This window comes from Periplaneta americana, chromosome 16, assembly GCF_040183065.1.
Source record: "Periplaneta americana isolate PAMFEO1 chromosome 16, P.americana_PAMFEO1_priV1, whole genome shotgun sequence".
Classification (NCBI taxonomy): domain Eukaryota; kingdom Metazoa; phylum Arthropoda; class Insecta; order Blattodea; family Blattidae; genus Periplaneta; species Periplaneta americana.
The window spans coordinates 94922721-94946545 of record NC_091132.1 but is presented as its reverse complement, the minus strand read 5'-3'; the positions used below and the strand labels follow the sequence as shown (position 1 = coordinate 94946545).

The 23825-nt window shown below is 37.4% G+C and overlaps 1 protein-coding gene across 1 annotated transcript in view; it reads right to left on the bottom strand.

Moving 5' to 3' along the window:
- Positions 1-383: 383 nt before the first annotated feature.
- LOC138690952 (neuropeptides capa receptor-like) overlaps positions 384-23825 on the bottom strand; it is an 889384-nt gene continuing 865942 nt past the window's right edge. Inside the window, exon 5 of the mRNA XM_069812542.1 lies at positions 384-4491. Coding sequence (XP_069668643.1) covers positions 3466-4491 — 1026 coding nt within the window. The 3' untranslated portion in view covers positions 384-3465. The remainder of the gene's footprint in view (positions 4492-23825) is intronic.

Here is a 23825-nt window from a genome sequence, read left to right as displayed (position 1 = left end):
AATCCAGCAGATTCAGATATGGTGACCTCGGGGGCCAAGATACAGGCCTTCCGCAACCTATCCATCGTCTTGGACATTTCCTATTCAACTCCTGGCGGGACTCAGTATAGTAAGAGGAGATGCACCATCATGCTGAACCCACATTTTACATCGTATCGCGTAAGAGATGTCTTTCAGGAGGACGTGCAGATTTTTCCTCAGAAATAAGGCATAGCTTCTATCATTCAGATACATTACCATTTGACGTGGGGTGAAAATTGCGAGTTAGAGGGTTGGTTCCTATACTTATTTTAATTGTCTTGATCACCTTTATCATGGCCTGTGATTATTGGACGGAATTGTTCGTACTCACTGTATACATTATACAGAGAAAACTCTTTCTTGACTTAATTGGTATTTTAATTACAATCACTGGAACTTACTTTCTGAACAATCTATGTATATCATATAAACATATCAATCTTAAAAATGCACAATATATGACTAGGACTGAAATGCACTCGTAAAATTCTGTAAAGTAAAAGAAAAAATATAGTTTCTCTTACGATAACATTAAACGTGAATCACTTCCTGCCCAACACTTGGGTGTTTCAAAACTGAAAGTCCCTTACATAACAAAGTTCATTTTGCATTTTGTACACAATAACACAAGAAACAAATAAAACAGAAGTTAAAACTATTTTATATGCTGATGCTCTCTGTTGTACACAGTCATTCGTTCACCAACTTTTGAGATGGGTAAATAACATATTTCTTTTAACGCCATCTCGGTTGCCTTCAAGAATTAATCATTCTTATACTGTTTATACAATTAAGAATTTTGACCAAAGTCAGTATTTTACAAAAAGATGCAGTTCAGATTCAAACCATGTCTCCGTGTTTTAAACACACGATAATTTCATTCATATCTTCATGCAAATACATAGATACTATACAATATTTCCTGTGATATTTTGATCACAAATAAATGAAAAACACACACACATACACACACTAAGAATAGTATCTGTTCTATAAGTTAATTTTTTCCACTACAACGCACTGCTGACGTATTGTAGTTCTGGTTTCGCTTGATCTTGAACTCAATAAATCCCTCATGTCACAAAACTCACAGAGACGTTCCATGTTAGTTACGACCATGGAGTTGGAATTGCATTGTAAACATTTGACTAAGGAGAATGCAACCGTATTCTGAAGGTTATTTTACCTATGCGGACGATGAAATAAGACAAAGTATGCTGATTAACGTCCGTAGATCTCTTCATCTGTTTCTAAACTTCGGACTGTTTCTGCACTGTATATTTGAAAAGTCAAGCTTTTTTGGATGTCGTTCCTCTAACGAGAGGTTCACAGTTTTACTTCAGAATAAGAAACTCTGAGTCACTAAAAGCAGTGTATTTTTATTGCCAGAAAAAGAAGAATGGCATGTCAGTTTTGAGAATAAAATTACCTATACGAAAATGTTAGAACATCATACGACATGATGGCTGTTTTGAAAATTGATCCAGAGTATAAATCGAGTTTCGAAATTTTTATCACACTGGTGGAAGTTTCAAAATGCACACCACTTTAATATATTTGAAACAAAATTGAATATAATGTATCTTGTAATGCTTGTTTAGTTCACAAATAATGAAAAACAGTACAATTCTCCGCTGTGGTTCATGCGGCAATGTTTTAAACCGAAAATCTAGCGGATACAATTGATTTCAGGCGGAGAAGAGGGAATATACAGTGTGGGACTGAGCTCACTAGCCCTGGCCGGAGAGAACTTCACAGGGGAAGCTGGGAGTGGGCATATAGGATATAGTGGAACTGATAAGAGGTGTTGATAGTCTAAAAGTCTGACCATTCCGCTACTGCAGGGGTTAATACAGGTATAGTGATTCGTTAATGTTTTTATGAAGCTTGTACTGTGGACGTTATCAGTTATCATTGGCGAATAGGGGCGTGGTTTCAAGTAGTTTTGAAGTGAGTAACAGTTGATGCATTCCTTTTCCATTCTTCACAGGGCTGGTGAGGTGAGTCCCGTACATCTTTCTCTCATGATGTGGTTTTGAGTTTCTCTTGTGTTTTCAGCTGTAACCTTGAGTCATTCTGAACATTACATTATCACTGGATATCTAATGCGGATTTGTAATCTTCATAAAATAAGAACGAAGCTGTCCCGTGAGTTCAATCCTTGAAAACTATTATGAAATGGATGACAGCCATGGTGTTGGCGACTGTGATGATTAACCAAATTTAGGCAGTCATGCTGCACTGTGTAATCAAGTAAAACACTTCTTAACTACAAGCCTAGTGGATGCGGGTTGGAGTCCAGTAAGTTTTTTTTTCCAAATTAGCCTTCGAAATATAAGCCTTTGCTGTCGCATATTGCCTTCGGTTCTTGGAGCGAGTTTACTCGCACATGCAAAGACCCGGATCCCTTCTCTTGCGAGAACTACGGCAATCCCAATCTATCTGCAGGCTTCTAACATCTTCGGTGATCCTGATCTGTTGCTGTTTTGTCATGATTCTCCCACCCTCATTTTGTAGCTATTAGTTTACGTCCATTTTCGGCTATCTCCTCTAAAATTCTTTAAAGTTCCTTCAGTGGAACGGCGAAACTCGGAGCGAGACAAGTGGTCAACAGGATTAGAGCTCACCAATTTTCTCACCCACAAATTCCCTTGTTTCTCTTCCCATTTTCCCATAGACAATGAGCGGTAGGTATGTGTCTTGTCGTGTTTCAAGCGGTGACTTTGTGTCATGCTGACCACTTGACTAAAGAGTTCCACCACTATCTAATATCTAATGATTCATACGAGCTGGGACGGAACGGATCAAAGTATCAGACCTTGGAAAAAGGAGGATTAAGATGAATATGATGGAAGTGATGACAATGATTTTGATGGTGATGGCTATTATAAAAGAAATTACATAATTCATGCAAATCTAGCTTTCAGGTAACGCTACCTGTGAAGCAGACTTGAATAATTTCAAGGGAAAAATTGTTCCCGGGCCGGATATCGATTCCGGAACAATTTTTCCCTTGAAATTATTACATAATTCACGTTTCTCGTAGTATATGAAGTATACAAATTCCAGTAATAACGAGGCAGAAATGTAATAGAAGTAGATTACAGACAAGGGAAAAGAAATTTTGAAGATCTATAATTAGGATTAGAGGAAATAACAGAACGATTGCAAAAATTACAGAAAACAATGACTAGATCGTAATAGAAAAATTACTGATAAGATACATCTGAAAATGATTCTTAATTATGGACTGAACAGAAAAGGAAACGTAAGACTTATGAAAAGATGACTTCAACAACTGCAGTCCCTAATGTGTAATGCTTTAAAAAAAAAGATATTACGATTCATATTCTGATAATTGGAATAAACAAGCCTACACTAAAGTTCAGATTTGAGCTCTTAATACAACACAGTCATATCACAGTTTTCTGTTACAGACACTTCTCAGCGGACTAATCTCTGTTGATTGAGTTCGCCCATGTAATGCGCAAGCTCCGAGCCTATAAATTCAGTTTCATCCAGATCCTGCAGACTTGAGTTGCTTATAGTGCTCTTAGCACTGTCAATGCTCACATGGCTAGAAAGTCTATAGTTAGGAGGTTTGTTGGTGCGGGGCGTTCCGTTACTCTCATGATCTCCACGCTGCTGATCCATCTTCTGTTGTGGGGCGAATAAGTTCTTTGTCGTGCCTGGTAATGGCAGAGACCTCAACTTTTTCGCAAGAACTCCGATTGTGGCCGCCCGTGGAGACGACATGAACAAAGAACACTTGTTGGATTTTGTTACGTCATTACCAATTTGCTGTTCAGCACTGGTGTCATTTATAATGTTTCGTCTTCCATGATTCACAATACCATTCTTATCTTCACCATCTTTACCGGAAAGATTGTCTTTCTTACTTACAATGTCTAATTTTGAAAGTTTTATTTCTTGTCCGTTGCCAGTAGTTTCTTCAGTATTGATCTCAGGTCGACAATTGTTGTTTCCCTCGTTCAAGCTAAGCTTACCAACTGATGTAGTTAGAGTTGTTTGACTGGAGTACGAAGACCCTCTGGAGCGATGGGGACACGAGTTCACCGCGGCTGTGTCTGCAGGGGACTGGACTGGAAATGCTTTTGGTGGAAGTTTCCTCTCAATGAGAGCGACACATTGTTGCTCCTCTTCCCCTATGGGCACAGAGTTGTGCTTGTTGCATTGCGGATGAGCGTTTTGGTTGTCTGAATGTTTGTGCTGATCTGTGGTTGGAAGAGACGCAGTTCTCAGAGGTTTGGCAACTTCATCGGTTCCGTTAGAGGTGTTACTTCTTTGGCGTTGCAGATGACTGGACTGCAGACGCTGGAGTTGCTGTTGCTGATACTGCTGATGATGCTGCAACTGATGCCTGTTGTTCTGTTGACATCGTAGTACGCTGTAACTGCGTCCTTTACTTGTGCTCCTCCTATCGCATCCGCAAGGTTCCGCTAATGTTGTCTGAAACAAAAACAGAAGTTGGTAAGTAACTGCAACAAGACCTCTAACTTCATAGTTGGTCGCATTTTTATTAAACCTGTAAATTCATAGCATGTTGCTGATTCTGTGGCCGGGAAGAAAAAGGTCTTAAGTAAAAATTTTATGTTTTTCAGGAGAGCAGTAGAGAGATTGAAATTGATGTCAATTATAGAGTTTTTTTAATTAAGAGGTTTTTCCTGGATATTATTTTGTAATAAGTTTTGATTTGACCATCTATGCTTATCTTATGTTACAATTGTGAATTTTACATTTATTGATTTTTCACATTAACGTTTTCGGTACGTTGGTGTACCATCTTCAGATGTGTATACATGATACTGGTTAAGAACCAAGCCAATAGGCATATGTATTATAGATTTAAGTGATCTGTGTTTGTGTGCTTAATGTACATTATCCATGATGTATTACAGTGATTACATAATAACCTTACAACACTCGATATGCTATTAGGTAGTAACAAACTTTTAAATTTAAAACTACTTCAAAACAAATTGTAAATTAAATATGTACAACGATCGAGTTAATTCACGTGCATAATTCTTAACATCAGTGTACTTCATACAACGATCCATCATATGTAGTTTCAATATTAGCGTGTGCAAAATACGAACATGAAGTGACAAGACGTATCAGATAAGGTTTTATAAATCAATATACAGTGAAACTAAAAGTGAAACAAATATAGTGAAATTCAAAAACTCGTTGCCCTATTAAACATCATAACATCCAACAATATCATGTAATCAAGGACACGACGCAGTAGCAACGATCAATGTGTTTTTAAATATTGCTTTTAAATACTTGTTTTAAACACTGATTTTAAACAAATTAGTTTTAAATTTAAAAGTTTGTTATTACCTAATAGCATATCAAGTGTTGTAAGGTTATTATGTAATCACTGTAATACATCATGGATAATGTACATTAAGCACATAAACACAGATCACTTAAATCTATAATACATATGCCTATTGGCTTGGTTCTTAACCAGTATCATGTGTACACATCTGAAGATGGTACACCAACGTACCGAAAACGTTAATGTGAAAAATCAATAAATGTAAAATTCACAATTGTAACATAAGATAAGCATAGATGGTCAAATCAAAACTTATTACATTATAGTAAGCTTTTCGGAAAACCAAAACAAAAATGAAATTGGCTATTATTTGTTTATATTTGTTCTAAAATAGGTAATGTTCCTCATTTAAAAATTTTCTTGATTATTTCCAAAAATAGCCGCACTTAAGCCCTTTTAAGACTAGAACCTAAACTGAGTAGAAGGGACTATTTAAACGTAAGATCATTTTCATGTCAAAATAAATGAGAAATGTAAATTATTAGAAATGTAAAACGGGTCTTAAACAATTATAAGACTGTTTACCCTAGTGCTTAAAGTTTTAAAAGGAAATGGCAACATTATGTGACAAAATGGCTAAAATATATGTTAGATAAGTGATGGTTTGTAAGGAATAAAGTATTAAATATTCTTAAGTCCTTTATTCTGTGTGTCCTCGATTCAAAAAGTACTTAGGACATTTGATAACGATCTATAAATCCAGTCAGGAGTCTTATTTGACTTTAGCCATTTTACCAGATTGTAGAGAATTGTTTCCGCTTTCAGCATAATTTATATAAAAATCTCATTTTCACAAAAAATGGACTTAAGATCTTTTTCCTCCCGGCCACAGAATTATAACGTAACAAGATTGCGATCTAGGGTCACCGATTCGCGAGACTGAAGTTTGGAACGCACGAAGTATACATGACGTCATGATTCATGGGGTGTGATGGCACTGTGAGAGTACAGTTGGTTTCGTAAGAAACTACATTACCGTCTTTCTCATTCTGCTTGGCGTGGGTTCTTGCAATCACCATACATATTTGAGATGCTGTGAGTGCATATATGTGTGTTAATGTTAATTTCACTGTTTTATAATTCACACTACTGAGGAATATGTCGAAAATTAAGAGCACCAAGCCTTCCCTTCAGAACGAACTTACAGAGAAGTTCGGATAGGAATATGTTCTTATTAAAGGAAAAAAACATTGAATTTTGCAAATTGTTACAAAAGTATAAAGGCAGATAGAAGTCGATTCTTTCAAAAAAGTGTAATAGTAAAGGTAAGTAAAATAAATCCATGGCGCTACAGCCCTTTGAAGGGCCAAGATCGACTAGCCCGCTGCTGGCCTCACGTCCACGTGCTGAAGTAGAGGTGGACGATCATCCAACCAGAACGAAGGTATCGTGTGGTTAGCATGATGATCCCCCCAGCCTTTATAGCTGGTGTGCGAAACCGGATTTTCGCCACCTATCGTAGCTCCCCAAATGCATCACGAAGCTGGGTAGGCACCGGTCCCATACACTGGCCGAGATTTCATGATACCTTAGACCGCGACGCCATGGCGCGGGACAATAGCAAAAAGTACATGCTAGATAATTATACAGTCAAAACTGGCCTTCAACATCGAAATCAGACATAGAATTTAATTGAGATTTATGTATAGTGTTGGTACATACCAACATCCCTTACTTACTTACAAATGGCTTTTAAGGAATCCGGAGGTTCATTGCCGCCCTCACATAAGCCTGCCATTGGTCCCTATCCTGTGCAAGATTAATCCGATCTCTATCACCATATTCCACCTCACTCAAATCCATTTTAATATTATCCTCCCATCTATGTCTACGTCTCGGCCTACCCAAAGGTCTTTTTTCCTCTGGTCTCCCAACTAACATTCTATATGCATTTCTGGATTCACCCATACGTGCTACATGCCTTGCTCTTCCCAAACGTCTGGAATTAATGTTCCTAATTATGTCAGGTGAAAAATACAATGCATGCATTTCTGCGTTGTGTAACTTCCTCCATTTTTCTGTAACTTCATCCCTGTCAGCCCCAAATATTTTCCTAAGAACGCCAATATCCCTTTCAACAATATTTCAAAGCATTTCTTGAAAAAAGTTATTTTGAGAGTGGAAGTAGGAGATACTTTTCTTTTGGTACCTTGCGAATGTACCTTGTAATTCGGTGCGTTGAATTGTGAAGAAATGTACTTTATGTAAGTACTGTGTATTTTTTTCTTTTCTGCTTATACATACAAATGATTATTTTATAGTGTTAAAACTTGTAGATTATAATGTAAATTAAAACATATAATGTTGGGCAATTTTTTTTTTACTATAAATGCACTGTATATTATATATAAACGTGAACATTTATTTTATATCCTGCTGTGATTGAATGTTTACATGTTCAGGCAAATAGCAACTGTACTTTCGATCTCGATCTACACAACACAGGGGTCCGTGGTTCGTAACTTAATGCGTAACCTGGGCCGCAGTCTGTTCATGACAATAGAAGAGGTGGATTCCAAAGAATCCTATAGTGCGTTTCACGAATAGAAAGGGTTGACCTCAATAGCCTAAAGAGGCTACTTGGCAATTTTCCTGCAAACTTGCACGTTACTGTTTCTGACGCAGGTATAGGGAGGGTGGAAATAAAGTCATTGATGTTTTTGTAGTTGCTATTGCATACGATGGTGCAGCCATAACCAGTTTGCTATTTCAAGCAGTTTGATGTGAACAATGGAAATCTTAAGTGTAATTTTTATATTACCCTTATTGTAGTGTCTTATTCAATTGGAAGAAGAGGGAGCCATATTCGTTTCGAAAATAAAGAGTTTACATACCGGATTCACGAGTATTTTCAGAAAGAATATAACGATGCGAGAAGCGGTAAACCTAGATATGCGTATGAATGTATGAAAGAACTATTAAAGCGACTGGAATTAGTGGAAAGTAGAATTCTTGAAGAAACAAAAAGGCGAATTGAAAAGTTCAAAGAAAAAACGGCAGCGGAATTGTTATGAAAATAATGTGGCTAATTTCGACAGTGATGCATTAAGAAGGAATATTTTAGTTTGTGTGGAGAAGATTACATTTCAATTTTGAATGAAATATCAAAAAGAGCCAAAGAGAAGTTGTGTTTCCCTGTGTCTCGATCATTTTATGACGAATAATGAGAAACATTGGGTTCCGCTATGAGAAGAATAACATGGCGCGGAAATATTTTATGGAACGTCAAGATATACGTAGTTGTGTAGCGTAATCAGTTTCTTTAAACAAATAAAGATATAAGATCAACCGAAAGTCTCTCGACGAAACATGGATAAATGTGAACATGACAAAATGCAAACTATGGGCAATGAGTGATGACGACTCAGTTCCGCGTGCCAATGTAAAAGTTTCAGGATTATACACAGCCTTCATTCAAATTGAGACGCAACCCTGGTCGTCAGGAGGACGGGCGATAGACCATTCTCTATAGCGTGAAAACCAAGCGGTGTTGTGCGGCGGCAGGCGGGCGGATATACCGGTTTTTCAAGCGGGAAAACCCAGCGGTGTTGTGAGATCCAGCATGCAAAATAAGTGTTAGTTTGTCTTCTGTAAGATGTGTACGTGTTTGGACAGTTATAGTTTTCATTTTATGTGTTTGGTGAGTTGTGCTCTGTTTAAGTGTAAATTTATCACGGTGTTTACCACTGAACAGAGAGTGATTCTACTTTTGACTTTTCGAAGAAGAAAGCCTACAAAAGTTCGTCGTCAATTCCCTGATGCAACTGTCCCAAATAAGGCCACGATTTCAAGACTATTCAGGAAATTTTGTACCACTTCCTGGCTCAGTTTTAAACAGAAATAAAAACAAGAGATGCACTGTACTAAGAGAGGAAAAGCTTGATAGTATCGGAGCACTCTTAGAGACAGAGCCGAAAAAATCTATCTCGCGTGTAGCTGCACAGGTGGGTGTGTCTGTAGGATCAGCTATAATACCACGAAATTGTTACATTTAAAGCCTTATAAAATTAGAAAAGCTCACAAACTGAACATTCCTGATCATAATGTTAGAATTAATTTCCGTAACTGGCTTTTAAATCCCATACACGATCAATCAATCCCGAACTTTGTTCTTCACCGATGAAACATGGTTGAATTTAAGCGGATATGTAAATTCACAGAATAATCGCTATTGGAGTGACAACAATCCCCATGTGCTTCATGACGCACCTCTCCATGATGTTAAGTTTGGTGTGTGGTGTACGATCACTTCCAGGAGAATAATCGGATCAATCTTCCATTATGACACAGCAGATTCTCATCGTTACGTCAATGACATATTGTCTCAATTTTTTGAAAAAATGAACGAGGATAAAAAAATTATGGATGGTTTATGCAAAACAATGCAAGAGCCCATACAGCCGAGCGATCTATGGAGGAATTAAGGCGTGTGTTTGGTGAAAAAGTGATCGTTAATTGGCCCCCGCGTTCCCCGGATCTTAATCTATGTGACTTTGGGTTATGTTAAAACATAAAGTGTTTGTGAACAATCCTCATACATTAAAGGAACTTCAAGAATATATTTGGGCCGTGATCTCCAGCATTTCAAGGCAGGATCGCGTATTTCAGCATCTTCTTCGCCGGTGTGAGCGTTGTATTGAAGCTGGTGGAGATCATTTTGAACATCTTATGTCTTAAGGCAAGGAAATAAACAGCATTAAATTAATTTCACAGAAGATAAACTAACACTAAATACGGGTAGAAAGAATGCATGCCGTGCTCCTTAGCAGTTTAATTACCGCACAACGCAGCTGGGCGTTACTGCTTGAGAGTACTGCCCGCCTGCCGGTGCCTGGGTTGCGTCTTAAGTTGAAGGCGCTGTAGTAACCCACCCCGGTAGTGAATAGGGTTTTGTAAAAAAATGGGTTATTGGTGTTCAAATCGTGTTCAGCTAAGAATTATTACAAAGAAATGGAGAGTGACCGTATAAAAAATGATTTCAGGAGCAGCTTTTACCTAATATTCCACCTAATTCTATGATTGGTATGGATAACTCTATACATGATATATGAGTGCTCTACTAGGATTATGAAGTTTATTTTTAAACGTTCGGTAGTCTTCTTGCCTTCTTGAAAACTGACCTGCTACTGATTTAAAAATCAGGCGAGGCAACTCTGTCTACTCGTGAAACGTACAATAAGTCATTTTTTTTAAGTTTTTAACTGTTTTATTCACGTTTTAATTTATCCTTTTCAAGTCTATATATAACTATATAAGTTTATTTAATATACTCTCATCTAGCAAGACACTCACTGGTAAAAGTCGCCAGCTTACAACCAACATGAACAGCGGGAGCCGGCCGCCGCCTTGTGTCGACAAGTCTCGGCCGGACGGAGGCCAGCCACCGGGGAAGCGGAAGACGAGACGGAAGACGGTGAAACCGACGGCCGCCGGAAAACCTGTCTCACCGGAAGCAACATCATCACCACAACCATCATCATTTGGTAAGTCCAGCGCTTCACCAACCAAGACGATCGACGACTTAAATACACTAAAGACCATGGCACCGATCACTGCTAATAGAGCAGTAGTGATCACAAACGCCGACCCCGACCTACTGGACGCAGTGACTCCACGAAAACCCACAACGACCTTGACTATAAACTCCACCACTAGAGCCTACGTATTTTCCTCACGAGAGAACTTACGTCAGATGACATTAATGCATCCACGACAATTCGGGAAGCACGCCCGATACCAAACTCCACCAACAGCCACTCTCCTCGGACCTTGGGAATTACCAGGCCACCCATCCCATCCCTCCTCCACCCCACCCCACTCTCTATTGGACAGTGAATCTTCTTCTTCTTCTTCTTCTTCTTCTGAGGAAGAGGCAGAGGCCACTTCCAATCCACAAGAGGGGCCCTCAGAAGGGCCGACTCCAAAACCTAGAGCAGAGAGGTCTCCTGTCCCAAAACCCACAGCAGAGAAGTCTCCCAACGGACCACCTCCCAGCTCTGAGGCTTCGTCTCACGATTCCTCAGAAGGGAAGCGGTCCAACAGGCGCAAACCTATTCCCACAAATGTATCCGGTTCGACTCCGGCAAGCCCCACTTCTCCCACTCCCTCTAATACCGCACAAGGACCCAAGACAAGGACAGTACTGAAAATACTGAATCACACAAAAAACGGCAACAACCCACTGCACATAGAGCGACTAATCAAACAGTACCGACTCGACATCCAAACCCCACGACAGTTCTGGGCACACACTACCAAGACAACAACACTCACATTCCCCACGATTGACGACGCGGAGAAGTTCGCTAGGGCAATTCCCCTGTACAACTTCGGCCCGTCCGCAGAAATCAACATTACGTCGCCCAGTGAAACAAGACAGAAACTGACCAGAAATAAAGAGATCAGTGTCGTCATGAAAAATGTCGACACGCTGATCTCTGAGGACGAACTAATGCAGATCCTGGCTGTAATACATCCAGGTATCACACGCATTAAGAGAATTATCTCCGCACAGACTGACAAACCCACCAACTTAGTTAGAATATTCACAAATGACATCACCACAGCAGACAAGTTACTAGCAGGACTTGAACTCGCAGGACGATACTACAGAGTAGAGCCATCACACGAGACAATCTTCCACCGACCGTGCCTTAACTGTGCACAATACGGCCACACAAGGACAAACTGTGACAAGCCCAAGACTTGTTTTAAGTGCGGCAAAAATCCCGACCTCTGCAACCACAACCGCCTATCCCAGATCAGGTATTGCGCCACGTGCAACAGCGACACCCATTATACGGGCCAAGCTCGCTGTCCAAAATATCCAAGGACTAATCTCATAACCTCCACCGATCCCACGCATGTCCCCATAGACACCCACAAACTAATACCGCCACCTATACCCAAACCATCAGAGTCCGTCTTCAAACCAACACTTCCCAAACCCGAATTGTCTTATGCGGATGCAGCTAAGACTACGACAACCAAGACAACCACTACAGACGATCCACAGACAGACAAAACAACCACGGAACAGCTGGTCGAGGGGGTTCTACGTTCTGCTATGCAGAAAATAGAATCCTACATTGACCGGCAACTAAACAGACTACAGGACGAAATAGTGACATTCACTATTTCCTTACTCACTACAGACACAAACCCCACGAAACGACACACGACACTTGCCACAGCCAACCAGGCAGCCAGACGGCTTCTACGGAAACGAGTAGCCCACCACTTTGTTGGTAACAGGTTACGAGTCTCCCTAGCGCCACTACAAAAACGTGACTAGGACAGAACTGACCAGAGCACTGGACTCTCCACCTCTCATTAACATCTGCGAGGCATGGTGCTCACTTCACTTCATTCATTTCATTCACAATTCAACTGATAGCGTGTACATGTTCATAAAATCATTCACAGGGGAAATACACTACTGTTAGATGAGAGGGCAAACGGCTCATAGCTGGGTACCTCGATCTAAAGTTAGCGAATTGCTTGTCGAGGAACCAATGGAGGCATGGGATGCTTACCCTGCCTGCCATTTTAAACATCATTCATTCTTTCTTCGTCCCCATTCATTCGTTCGGGTTCTCCTAAGTCTTAACTTAGATCCGTTTGAAAAAAAAAGCATACTGTATATAGCTACTAGGACTGTCAAATTTGTTTTATCAGTTTTTATCATTTTCCTCTAACTTGTCATTTTGACTTAGGTCAGTTTAAATCCACCTCTTCAATTACACCACAAGTTGACCACCTGTTGATCTTGAAACCTGGCATCAATTTCATGTTCCATGCTATATTTTGCCATTGTAACTTCTCTAACCTGGTATAAGACAAAGGTAGAAACTTTCTTAACATGCTGTGCACGAACTATTACTAGCTATTCAAAAGCAAGGAAATTTGCTGTACACTGAACTATCTGTTATTCATAAGCAAGGACAATTGTTACGAGATTCCTGATAAGAATAGAACATACCACAAAAAATGTTCCCCACTCCATTACATTGACCATTTTTAGAGAGAATGTATTCAAATGAAGATGAGATTGGTAGAAATGTTCCTGATTAACCTGGACTGTATACCCTTTTTTTGAGAGCCTTGGTTGTGTACCTGGGATTAATAGTCACCTCACATATTCCTTTGGATTTATTGTGTACAATGGCTTGTATTTTGTATTATGTTATTTATGGATAATGTTATGCAAGGTTTTTTCAATTATGAAAAAATAAATTTGAAGGTGAAAAGACAAATTAACTTTATAAAATTACAAAATTACAAAATTTTTGAACTTAATAACTATAATGGAAATGTCAGTGCTTTAAAATTGCTGATAACTGATTTTTGTTTTATAATTGTAATTTATACTCACTAGCTAGCTAAATAAATTACATAAATTTAAATAAATAAATCAACAAACTAATCAATTATAAAATTATGTAATTATTTTTATATTTAAAACATAGAGATTGCTGGTAACACAGTTATTTTTCACACTTGAGTTTTGAAAATGTATAACAAATTGTTGGGCTGTATAAAATATAATACAGTTTGTTTACAAAGTGAATACACTATTTTTAGAAGAGATATGTTTCTAACAATATTGATAATTTGGAAAAATCTTAGTGTTATTTTCAGACTTTCAGGATAATAACACCCTCATTTTGCATATTCAGTGCAAATATTTCTTTTGTGTTCTGAGCATGCCAGTTTGTTGCACTTCAAAAAGATAATTTTGTTTTTCTGTCTTTAGAGTGGGGACATATAGCAAATCTAGCTGGTTTCATTTGTTTCAATCATGCCCCGACACGTACATGACAGTTTATATCATCATATCACTAATACAATGACAAGAAACGGCTATAATAATTAGGGAGCGGATTTTTATGTGATACAAATTTTAAATATATTTATTTTTTGTGTGCTAAAAGCTACGAAAATATTTGATAACAATAAAAAAAAATTTGTTTTAAATATGACAAAAATACCTTACTTAGCTTGAAAAAAAAATGTTACTAGGTACTCACCAACCACACTTGAGTGTTAGTAGTTGGCCGAGAATTGCAGTGAACAACAAAGGTCATCTCCAAATTCTCCATCATAAATGCATGCCGATTATCTCTGAACAACGACTTATACTGTGAAAACGATCTTTGCACATCACAGGACATCAGACGTTCATATTTAAAGAGAGGAATGTCACAAACATAAACAACGTCAATTTCACCTACAGGCACACCCTCCAATACTTGAGCAAGTTTACACATTTTTTTATATCCAATGATTTTCCCAAACACATTATGGAATTTGTCCCTTAGTACTTGTACTTCTGAACCTGGTAGCGAGTCTAGTTTAATTTCCACGGCACGCACCTCCCTGTTTCAGACAACAGGTTTTTGGATGTTTCGAGTTTTTTTTATGGTATCACACAAAAAGTTTAGATTTGCTAATAGGAAAGCCAAATCGTTTTTTAAACAACCATCATTCAGTATATCTTCAAGGATATCGATTGACGAAGTCCGATAACAGGGAATCATAACAAGATGTAGGCCTATTGCCTTACTTGATAGGCATGAGCGAGAGGGATAGTTTTGTTTAAATTAAATAATATTTATATCCGAGCTCTTATCTGTTGTGTTTCACAAACAAAGCGTGGAGTTAAATCATCTTCAGCAACAATAAACATTCCTAATTATGTGTTGCAAGATCTCTCCTCTTTGTCCATGTTAATTTATTCTCTAACAATAACAATAATATGCTGCCTAGCAGTTCTCAGAACTTGAGGAGATACTATTACAAAAATGGAAGCAACCAAGAATAATTCTTAAAAAAGATAATGTACTTCTGAGTGATATAATTGATTTATTTTAAAATATTTAAAAGTTCTTGTAAAAATATTATTTAATAAAAAATCTCCAAGATTTATGTATTTATAATACATTTTCTGAAAATATGTATTTACATAATTTTTTGTGAAAATATGTGTTTTTATGTGAAATAAAATTCGGGTTTTAAACTTGAAACTTCATGTTCGGAATGTTTAACTTTGTTAATTGTGTTTTATCACACGCAAAAAGAATATTTAATTACATAGGAATCCGCTCCTTAATAATAACTTACAAACGTGCCTGTATACCTGGGGTTACTAACTGCACCACGAACTTCGTAAAACGTGTGTACTGCTTTGAAGCTCTCAGTCTACTGAGGAGGGGAAACTATTCTAAATGGTGAATGTATAGGCCTATCTGTGATTTGAGAGCTGTTCAAAGCCATCCAAAGATGTGGCAATAAAATATAAGTTTCTGTGAGGTGACGCGTCACCTCGGTATGCATTCTAGGGTTAAGTTGGCTAATATTATACCTCTTCTGGTTTATGTTAGCACAGGCGGTTAGAAAAGAAAGTTCTTTTTCTCACCAAGACTTGCTTCCATCACTATTGAAGCAAAATGCAAAACTCCTAACAAGGCTCAGAATTTTCCGGAAGAATTAAACGCTGTTGTCATAACATCACAACTTCCTCTAGTAGCTTCAGCCAGTCAGCTGGCGGTTATCAGTGGTGGTGTTCACATTGTGAGTTATTTTAGCATTTTTTAAGTTGAAATATATTCTAAGCATCACAAATCCGCAGTACATATTATAGGATTATGGTATAGACTATTTACTTAATACCGGTGGTTTCATATGTATTTGTGAATTTTCAAGCCTGTGTTGGAGAAAAGGGCAACGCTTTACAGTAATGCGATATGGAAATTGTTTTGAATGTTAATAAGTTCTTCACTGAAGAATATGAAGCGCTGAAAACTGAAAATCCATCAATATCTGTCACCAATATCACGGAACAAACAGCTGATATTATTGACGTATCTCGACGCACAAGGTATTTAATTAGTAGAGGTATTCTGGACTGGAATGTCACAGAATAAGATAATTGCAAATGTACTAATGAAACAGAAATTCAATTTAAAGATTAGAAACTAGTGGGAATGGCAGGGAAGCATAAAACTAAGAGAAGTAAATAGGGAAATCTGTTGTGAATATAATGAAGGAAGAGACTTGGCATTTGGGAAAGACAAAATTTATAATTGAAAAGAAATGATGAGACAATAGGCCTTTATGATAAAGAAAATATCGGGATGATAAGGGAAGTAGTAAAGACGAATTTCAGCGTTTTGTACTTTTCTTCCATTTTACGCGCTTCGCAAGAATTCAGCTCTTATATCATGTTGCGAATTTTGTTAATGTTTATAGTTTTTAAATATCTTAAAACATAATGAAAGAATTAATTAAATAATTTACTGTGAGAAAAAGTGAGATACATAAGGGGCCTTTACACTCATAGATATGTAGAGTGAACCATAAGTAATGTGTGGTGTTATTCTTTGAGATATTTAAAACCGAAAAGGTTTAATACAATTTTGCTGTTTTTCCTTCCTTTTCGAGACAAAATTGTTTCATATTGGCTTTCCCAAAACATGCTATGGAAAGTTTAATATAAAACAATTTTAATCTTGAAAAAAAGTTGAAACGAGCAAAATTGTATTAAACTCTTCGTTTGAAATATCTCAAAGAATAATCCTCTGAAAATAAAGACATTACTTACGGTTCACTCTGTATATCACATTGGCCATTTCCATGTTTTGAAATGACAACATAAAATGAGACAACCATCAGTGCCTCCACTATCGAAAATATATTTCTTGGTAACGACTGTTAGATGGAAGTACAATTGCTCCATGCAATTGCATAAGAGTTATAACGTGATTCCTTTTGCAGTCGCTAGATGGCGGCACACTGAAATTGCCTCGAAAGTCAATATGTGATATGGGATCAGGAATGCAATAACATAAATGAATGTTTTACACTTAGACTTACTGTAACACTGGTTACAATATAACAAATGTAACTTATGTATATTTTCTGGCAAATTAATCTCATTTTCGAAGAAGTATGGTTCGAACTACATGGTCACTTTAGTTGACAAAACAAGTGTTACTGGAGCGCAGAAAATCACCGGCATGAAGTTCCACTACATCAGCTGTGGCGAAAATGTGATCGTGCGCCGAGCCACTGTGTAACCTGCAACGTGCATAGCACCTATGGAGGGAGGCGGACACCAGAAAGGGGAAGTGAAGCAACTGTCTGACTTATTAACGAATTTTTACTTTCCTTACATCAAGAACTTAAATATAATTTTACACAGTATAAGATACAAACTAATGTTTAGTACGTGTAACGAAGAAAGAAATGAATAAGACAACAGAACACATTATCACAACCTAAAATTAACTGTCTTCAGAATGTCTCTGCGACAGAGTTTCAAAATCAGGAATTACGTTACTTACTGCCAGTCGTAGGTGATCACGAAAGTATTTGTCTGTCAGTCGTGATCTAAATTTGTTTTCACTATTTTCATTGTTGAAAATAATTTTTCACAAACGTAAGTTGTAGCGAACATGGCTTCAACAGAGCAAGCGAAAGAACGAAGCTTCGGATGTTTATTTTTTGGCAAAGATTTCAAAAGTTCAACATTTATCAAGTCCTTACATATAGCTTTCATTTAACATCTGTGTGTTTAAATTGAAGATCTAACCGCATTATTCGTACATCTGCTGAAAAACGATCGACGAACAGAGATGATAATAATGATGATGATGATGGTAATAATAATAATAATAATAATAATAATAATAATAATAATAATAATAATAGTAATACTTAACCTTTTAATGTTTCATGAGTAACATGTAGTATACAACCGTTTTCCTCGTAATACTTGTGAACAAATCATACATTTAATATTCTCAACATATTGGCAGCAAAAAAATGCGTCCTCCCATCCTACTTGAAACTTTCGATTTTGTAGAGGTGCATGGATTCGAGAGAGACATTGCGACGATACGCCACTCGCAGGTCAGAGACAAATACAAATAGAACGGAGTTTGACTCCAGTGAGTGAGAGGGTGGGGGTGGGGGGAGGTAGGAAGCAAGAGAAATGCACAGCTATCATTGCGAGCCACAATGTGCTCGCGAGTCACATTTTCGCCACGACTGCACTACATCATAGATGTATGAGAAATAGCGGGCGAACGATCTTAGAGTCTTTCGCGTCCTTCCTGGCAGCAGTATATAAAATATGCTCTATAAATAGGAGCGATCTAAAAACAAGGATGAACAAAATTAAAATTATGAAATCGAGATGCAATAACTCGTTATACTTTTGTTTACACATTTTTAACAAATGCAATACAATTATTTCACAGCATAACTGCGTTCATGTGTACAACTTTCCAAATGCTGGAATATTATATCATTTCGTCATAATATCAATATAGTTAAAATTAAACATTTTAAGATAAAATTTTCCCAGAATCTCTTCTTCGATTTTCGCCTCACACTACCCTTAATACGTCTCGCAAAATGTTATTTAAAGAAGCAAATCTAAGCATAGCTTACTTATCATGATTAAATAGTTTGGCCCTTAATCTAGCTCTGCTGGGTTCATGAAAACCAACTGGTGCGTATGTGCTGTTGACAATCGTAATATAAAAATTTTCGCTGCAAGTTGACGAATTCTCTAACACAGTTCATACTTTAAGGCAGTGGTCATCAGCACAGTGCACCTTCAGGCTAGCGTGTTACCCGCGGATAAGACATTGCACTAGTCTGCATCCGTGGCTGCTGGCGGGTATGCTTTCTATCTCTCCATTTTGCACGACGGTGCATATTGCAATACACTGATTATCCTTTACGCATTTCAGCGAGTGCTGACGACCACTGCTTTAAGGAATTGTAAAGACTAAAGAAGTCTTTGTCCTTATACTGTACGTACATTTGCAGTGCAGTATGTGAAAGATCAATTAATTTTAACTGCAACTCTGGAGGAAATTTTCCTGGATTTGAAGGAATGTGAACGATAGAATAGATCTAATTTGTGTTGAATCATTTCCACTTAGCGTCTCTGAATACTTCATTTCTTAATAATGCAATTATTTTCCTCACATATTAAGGACAGTATGTCTCTTTCTTTTTCTATACATCGCTGCTATACTTAACGTATACATGGACATTGGACAACCTTTGCACCGCTATCCCTCTGTCGTTGCGTTCTAATAGGGAAAGAAAGTTAACACGCGCGCAGAGCAATCTGCCCGTCCGCGTGCTTCAGCCCGTACGGACTTGAATATGCACCGCTGCACTACATGATGGTGTGTAGTATGGTTTCGATACAGATAGGGATAATAGGGACTATTTTTTTTACGACGGCACAATGAATGCTGCAACATATCAAGCAAAAGTATTGACATTTTTAGAACAACTATTGAATGCCAGAAATTATTTTTTCAGTAGGACTCTGCTACTGCATACACTATGAATCACTGCGTCTTATTTAAAAGTTTTTTTTTTGGGATAGAGTTGTCACCACTGGGTTGTAGCCTCCTCGTAGCCTAGATCTCACTTCTTGCGATTTTTATTTGTGGGGGAACTTAAAAGACAAGAGCCTAAGGAGTTTATGAGTATTAACGGAAATTTTGTACGCTATTATTGAGAATTTATCGCTTATTAGGGACATCAACAATTTCTTGTAGCACATGTTAGTGCTCATTATAATACATCTAGTTTTAAATATCAATTAATGCTTTCAGTAACAAAATGTTTACATCGCGTGCTATTATTAGCGATGATGTAACAGAATACTTAGTGCTGTGAAAGTGGCGATGGAAGAAAGCGAGAAAAAATGAATATAAAAAATCAGGAGTAGAAAAAGTGACAGAATAAACAAAGAGACGGTGACAAAGAGAGAAGGAACTGAAAGTAGTTTAAGTGAAATGGGTATGGAAACAAGGAATTAAAGTAGATAAGCATATAATAGTAGGCAAGGAGGGAATGACAGAAGATAAGTGATGAAATATAGACATGAACGGAAGAATAAGAAAATCAATAACATTAGGTAAGGAGCTTAGGATGGAGAGTATAATAAAAGTGATTGCTAAGAGAAATAGTAAGAATAGGAAAATTAGTATCTGAATACGAATGATAAAAAGTAGTAGGCATTGTAGTAAAGTAGAGAGTATAGAATAATATTAAAAAAGAAATAAAGTAGAAAGTAGAGTGTAGATAAGGTTTAAGGGTTTTAGAATATGAGATCGTAGTAGGTGTTAAAGTTGGGAAACTATAAGGGAAGTGGATATAAATGTAATAGAAATACAAAGAAGTGTTGAAATGATAGCAATGGAAATGTAAATAAATGTGATGATGGCACCGTATATAGAAATGTGAGAGCCATCACTACATGTAGATATATGTATGAAACAGCTGATGACAGTAAATATTCTTATACATACTAGCGGTGACGTTGACTCCCTTTCCCCGGCTGCAACATGAGGTATAAAGCATGCACGGAACTACGTCTGACGGCCCCGAACTCTAATAACTGCTCTGTATGTTGTATATATGTAGGGATAGAGTTAATTCCAGGGATCGGCAGAAATGTCATCGTGATCACTAGCAGTAGTGACGTCGCAGGGGCAGCGCTGTAAACTGTCTTTGCTTCACCCCCTTCCTTCCGTCCAACTCTCCTACAATTCCAGTTCACAGGCATCTATCAGTGGTGGATTACCTGATAGGTTTAGATTGCTTCTTTCCCAAAACCTTCAACGTCTTTTCGGAAACGTGTGTTTAAGAAAGAATGGGAGGAACAGTATTTGTTGTGCATATGATGACAATGTAGACGCCTCTTGTGTTCTATTCGAATAGGCACTTATAAATCGAACATCTAGTGACATTACGACACGTCATAAGATTATCACGAAATCATTGCTAAGCATGAACATATCTAATGTAATCGTAAACGGAAATGTATACAGTAGAAAATAAGTACAAACATAATTTTCTTTTCGTAGGGCTGGACGAGGTGAAGCAATTAAAACATAAAAAAACTAAATTGAAATTATAGTTCCGGTACTAAAATATGATGAAGCACGCTATGAGTCAAAGGGAACTCCATGCAAGTTATGTTATTGCTTTGGAAATCGCAAAATCATCGAACTCCTATAATGAAGGACAGTTCACTAAAACATATCTGAATAAAGTTGCTAACATTATTTGTCCCGAATAATCTGATGTTTTTAATAGTATGAAATTATCCACACGGACAATAAAAAGGAGGATGAGGGATATTGAAATACTAGCTGAACTAGAAATAAAATCAAAGATGCATACACAGTGGTCCAATCTCTCGCTTTAGGTGGAAACACAGATAGCTATTGATAGAGTAGAATTGGTAGGCCTAATGTTCACTCGCGGAGTTACCAAGAATCTCTCTGTATAAGAATATTTACTCGATGTCACTACACTTAAAGAAAATATAACAGGAGAGGAGTTATTCCAAACATGAAGAAAATATGTAAAATAAGTGAATCTGAACATAAAGCAACTTGTGTCTATAGTATCATACGGGATTCGAAATACGACTTTGCAAAAGTCTATTAGATGGACTAACGTGTTATTAAGACAGCTGGAAATAAGTGAGAACATAAAACCTTGTCATTGTGTAACACACCAGACTGGCTTAGATTCATTTAAAATGCTCCCATAGAAAAAAAAAAAACTTATGTGTAGTCCTATCACAGGTCGCCTGCCGCTACACTACATAGTTGCTATTTCTGGATCTATATCCAATATATATAGCCCTACAGTATTTCCGAACAGTTGTTTCTCAACGAAAACTTTTAATATCTAAACAAAGATCGTGGCTAGCAGACGAAAATTTACGAGTTGTATTAATAGTGGCAATTTGTGACGTGTTTTCCTAGATTGTTGTAGCACAGTAAAAATAAAGGTGAAATAAAATATAAATCATCTGCCCATCTATAAATCAATATTGTGTAGTCTACGTCAGATGATTGGGTTGAGAGTCCGCCACTGGGATCCGAACGGATTGATATTACTATATTACTATTAGATTGATATTACAACTTATGTATTGCGGCTTGCGTCCAATGATGTCATTGTGAGTACAAATTTGCCGATGGCTGGTTTATTCCATATAACTCTTTTTTCTGCTTTCCTGTGTGGATTTTATAGAAGAAAATGTCCTGAAAAAATTGCGCATAAAATTTTAGTGAACTTCAGAAGGGCTAAGACGAAAAGACATTGTTATATAAACTAATAACTTGCAGTTTATAAAGCAATATGTTTATAAATGTTTTTTTCGAATATACAATTGTTTATGATATTTGGTAAATATTTACTTAATATTCCGTTTTAAATAAGTAGGTTATATGGTTGTGAAACTTGGACTGTCACTTTGAGAGAGGAACAGAGATTAAGGGTGTTTGAGAATAAGGTGCTTAGGAAAATATTTGGGGTTAAGAGGGATGAAGTTACAGGAGAATAGAGAAAGTTACACAACACAGAACTGCACGCATTGTATTCTTCACCTGACATAATTATGGACATAAAATCCAGACGTTTGAGATGGGCAGGGGATGTAGCACGTATGGGCGAATCCAGAAATGCACATAGAGTATTAGTTGGGAGGCCGGAGGGAAAAAGACCTTTAGGGAGGCCGAGACGTAGATGGGAAGATAATATTAAAATGGATTTGAGGGAGGTGGGATATGATGATAGAGAATGGATTAATCTTGCTCAGGATAGGGACCAATGGCGGGCTTATGTGAGGGCAGCAATGAACCTCCGGGTTCCTTAAAAGCCAGTAAGTAAGTAAGTAAGTAAGTAAGTAAGTAAGTAAGTAAGTAAGTAAGTAAGTAAGTAAGTAAGTAAGTAAGTAAGTAAGTAAGTAAGTAAGGTTATATAAAGGCGCTGGAAATTGTGAAATCTGAATCATGGGGAAGATCCAAAGTTCTTATGGAAAGATTATTCCACAAGGCTTTCGTTGAACATAAATTTCACAATATCTGCTTAGAATCGAATTCCTCCTCCCCTTAATGAGGATGCGTTAGAGAGCTGAACGAGCTAAGTATAGGCCCAATTTATTAAGAAAAGAATTACTTTTGAATATTTTTCCAAGTACGCTATTCTCATCTCACTCTGTATAAAAGGTAGCTGCGCGGTGAAGTTTCTAGAATGGAGACTCCAAAGCGGATGTAGTTTGTAACGAAAAACAACAACTTCCATTTCCCAGTGACAGTACACTCGTTCTATGTAGTCTATTTTGAGGTAGATAGAACCACTTTGTGGAAAGGCGTTTTGTCATTAAGCCATGGTTCAGTGTATACCCTTTTATTATTTTCTGCGGGAGAAAGTTTGTGTTCCATTTTCCAATAGAGCATGATCTTGACGCAAACGTTAGAGCGTGTATTTCCTAAAACGTACAATATGGTGACGTGGTCTTACGTTAAAGCATGCGGTAAAAATGTAATTATTTGAAAACTATATTTGTTGTTTCTTTTAACAAACACGCAGTGACGTGCAG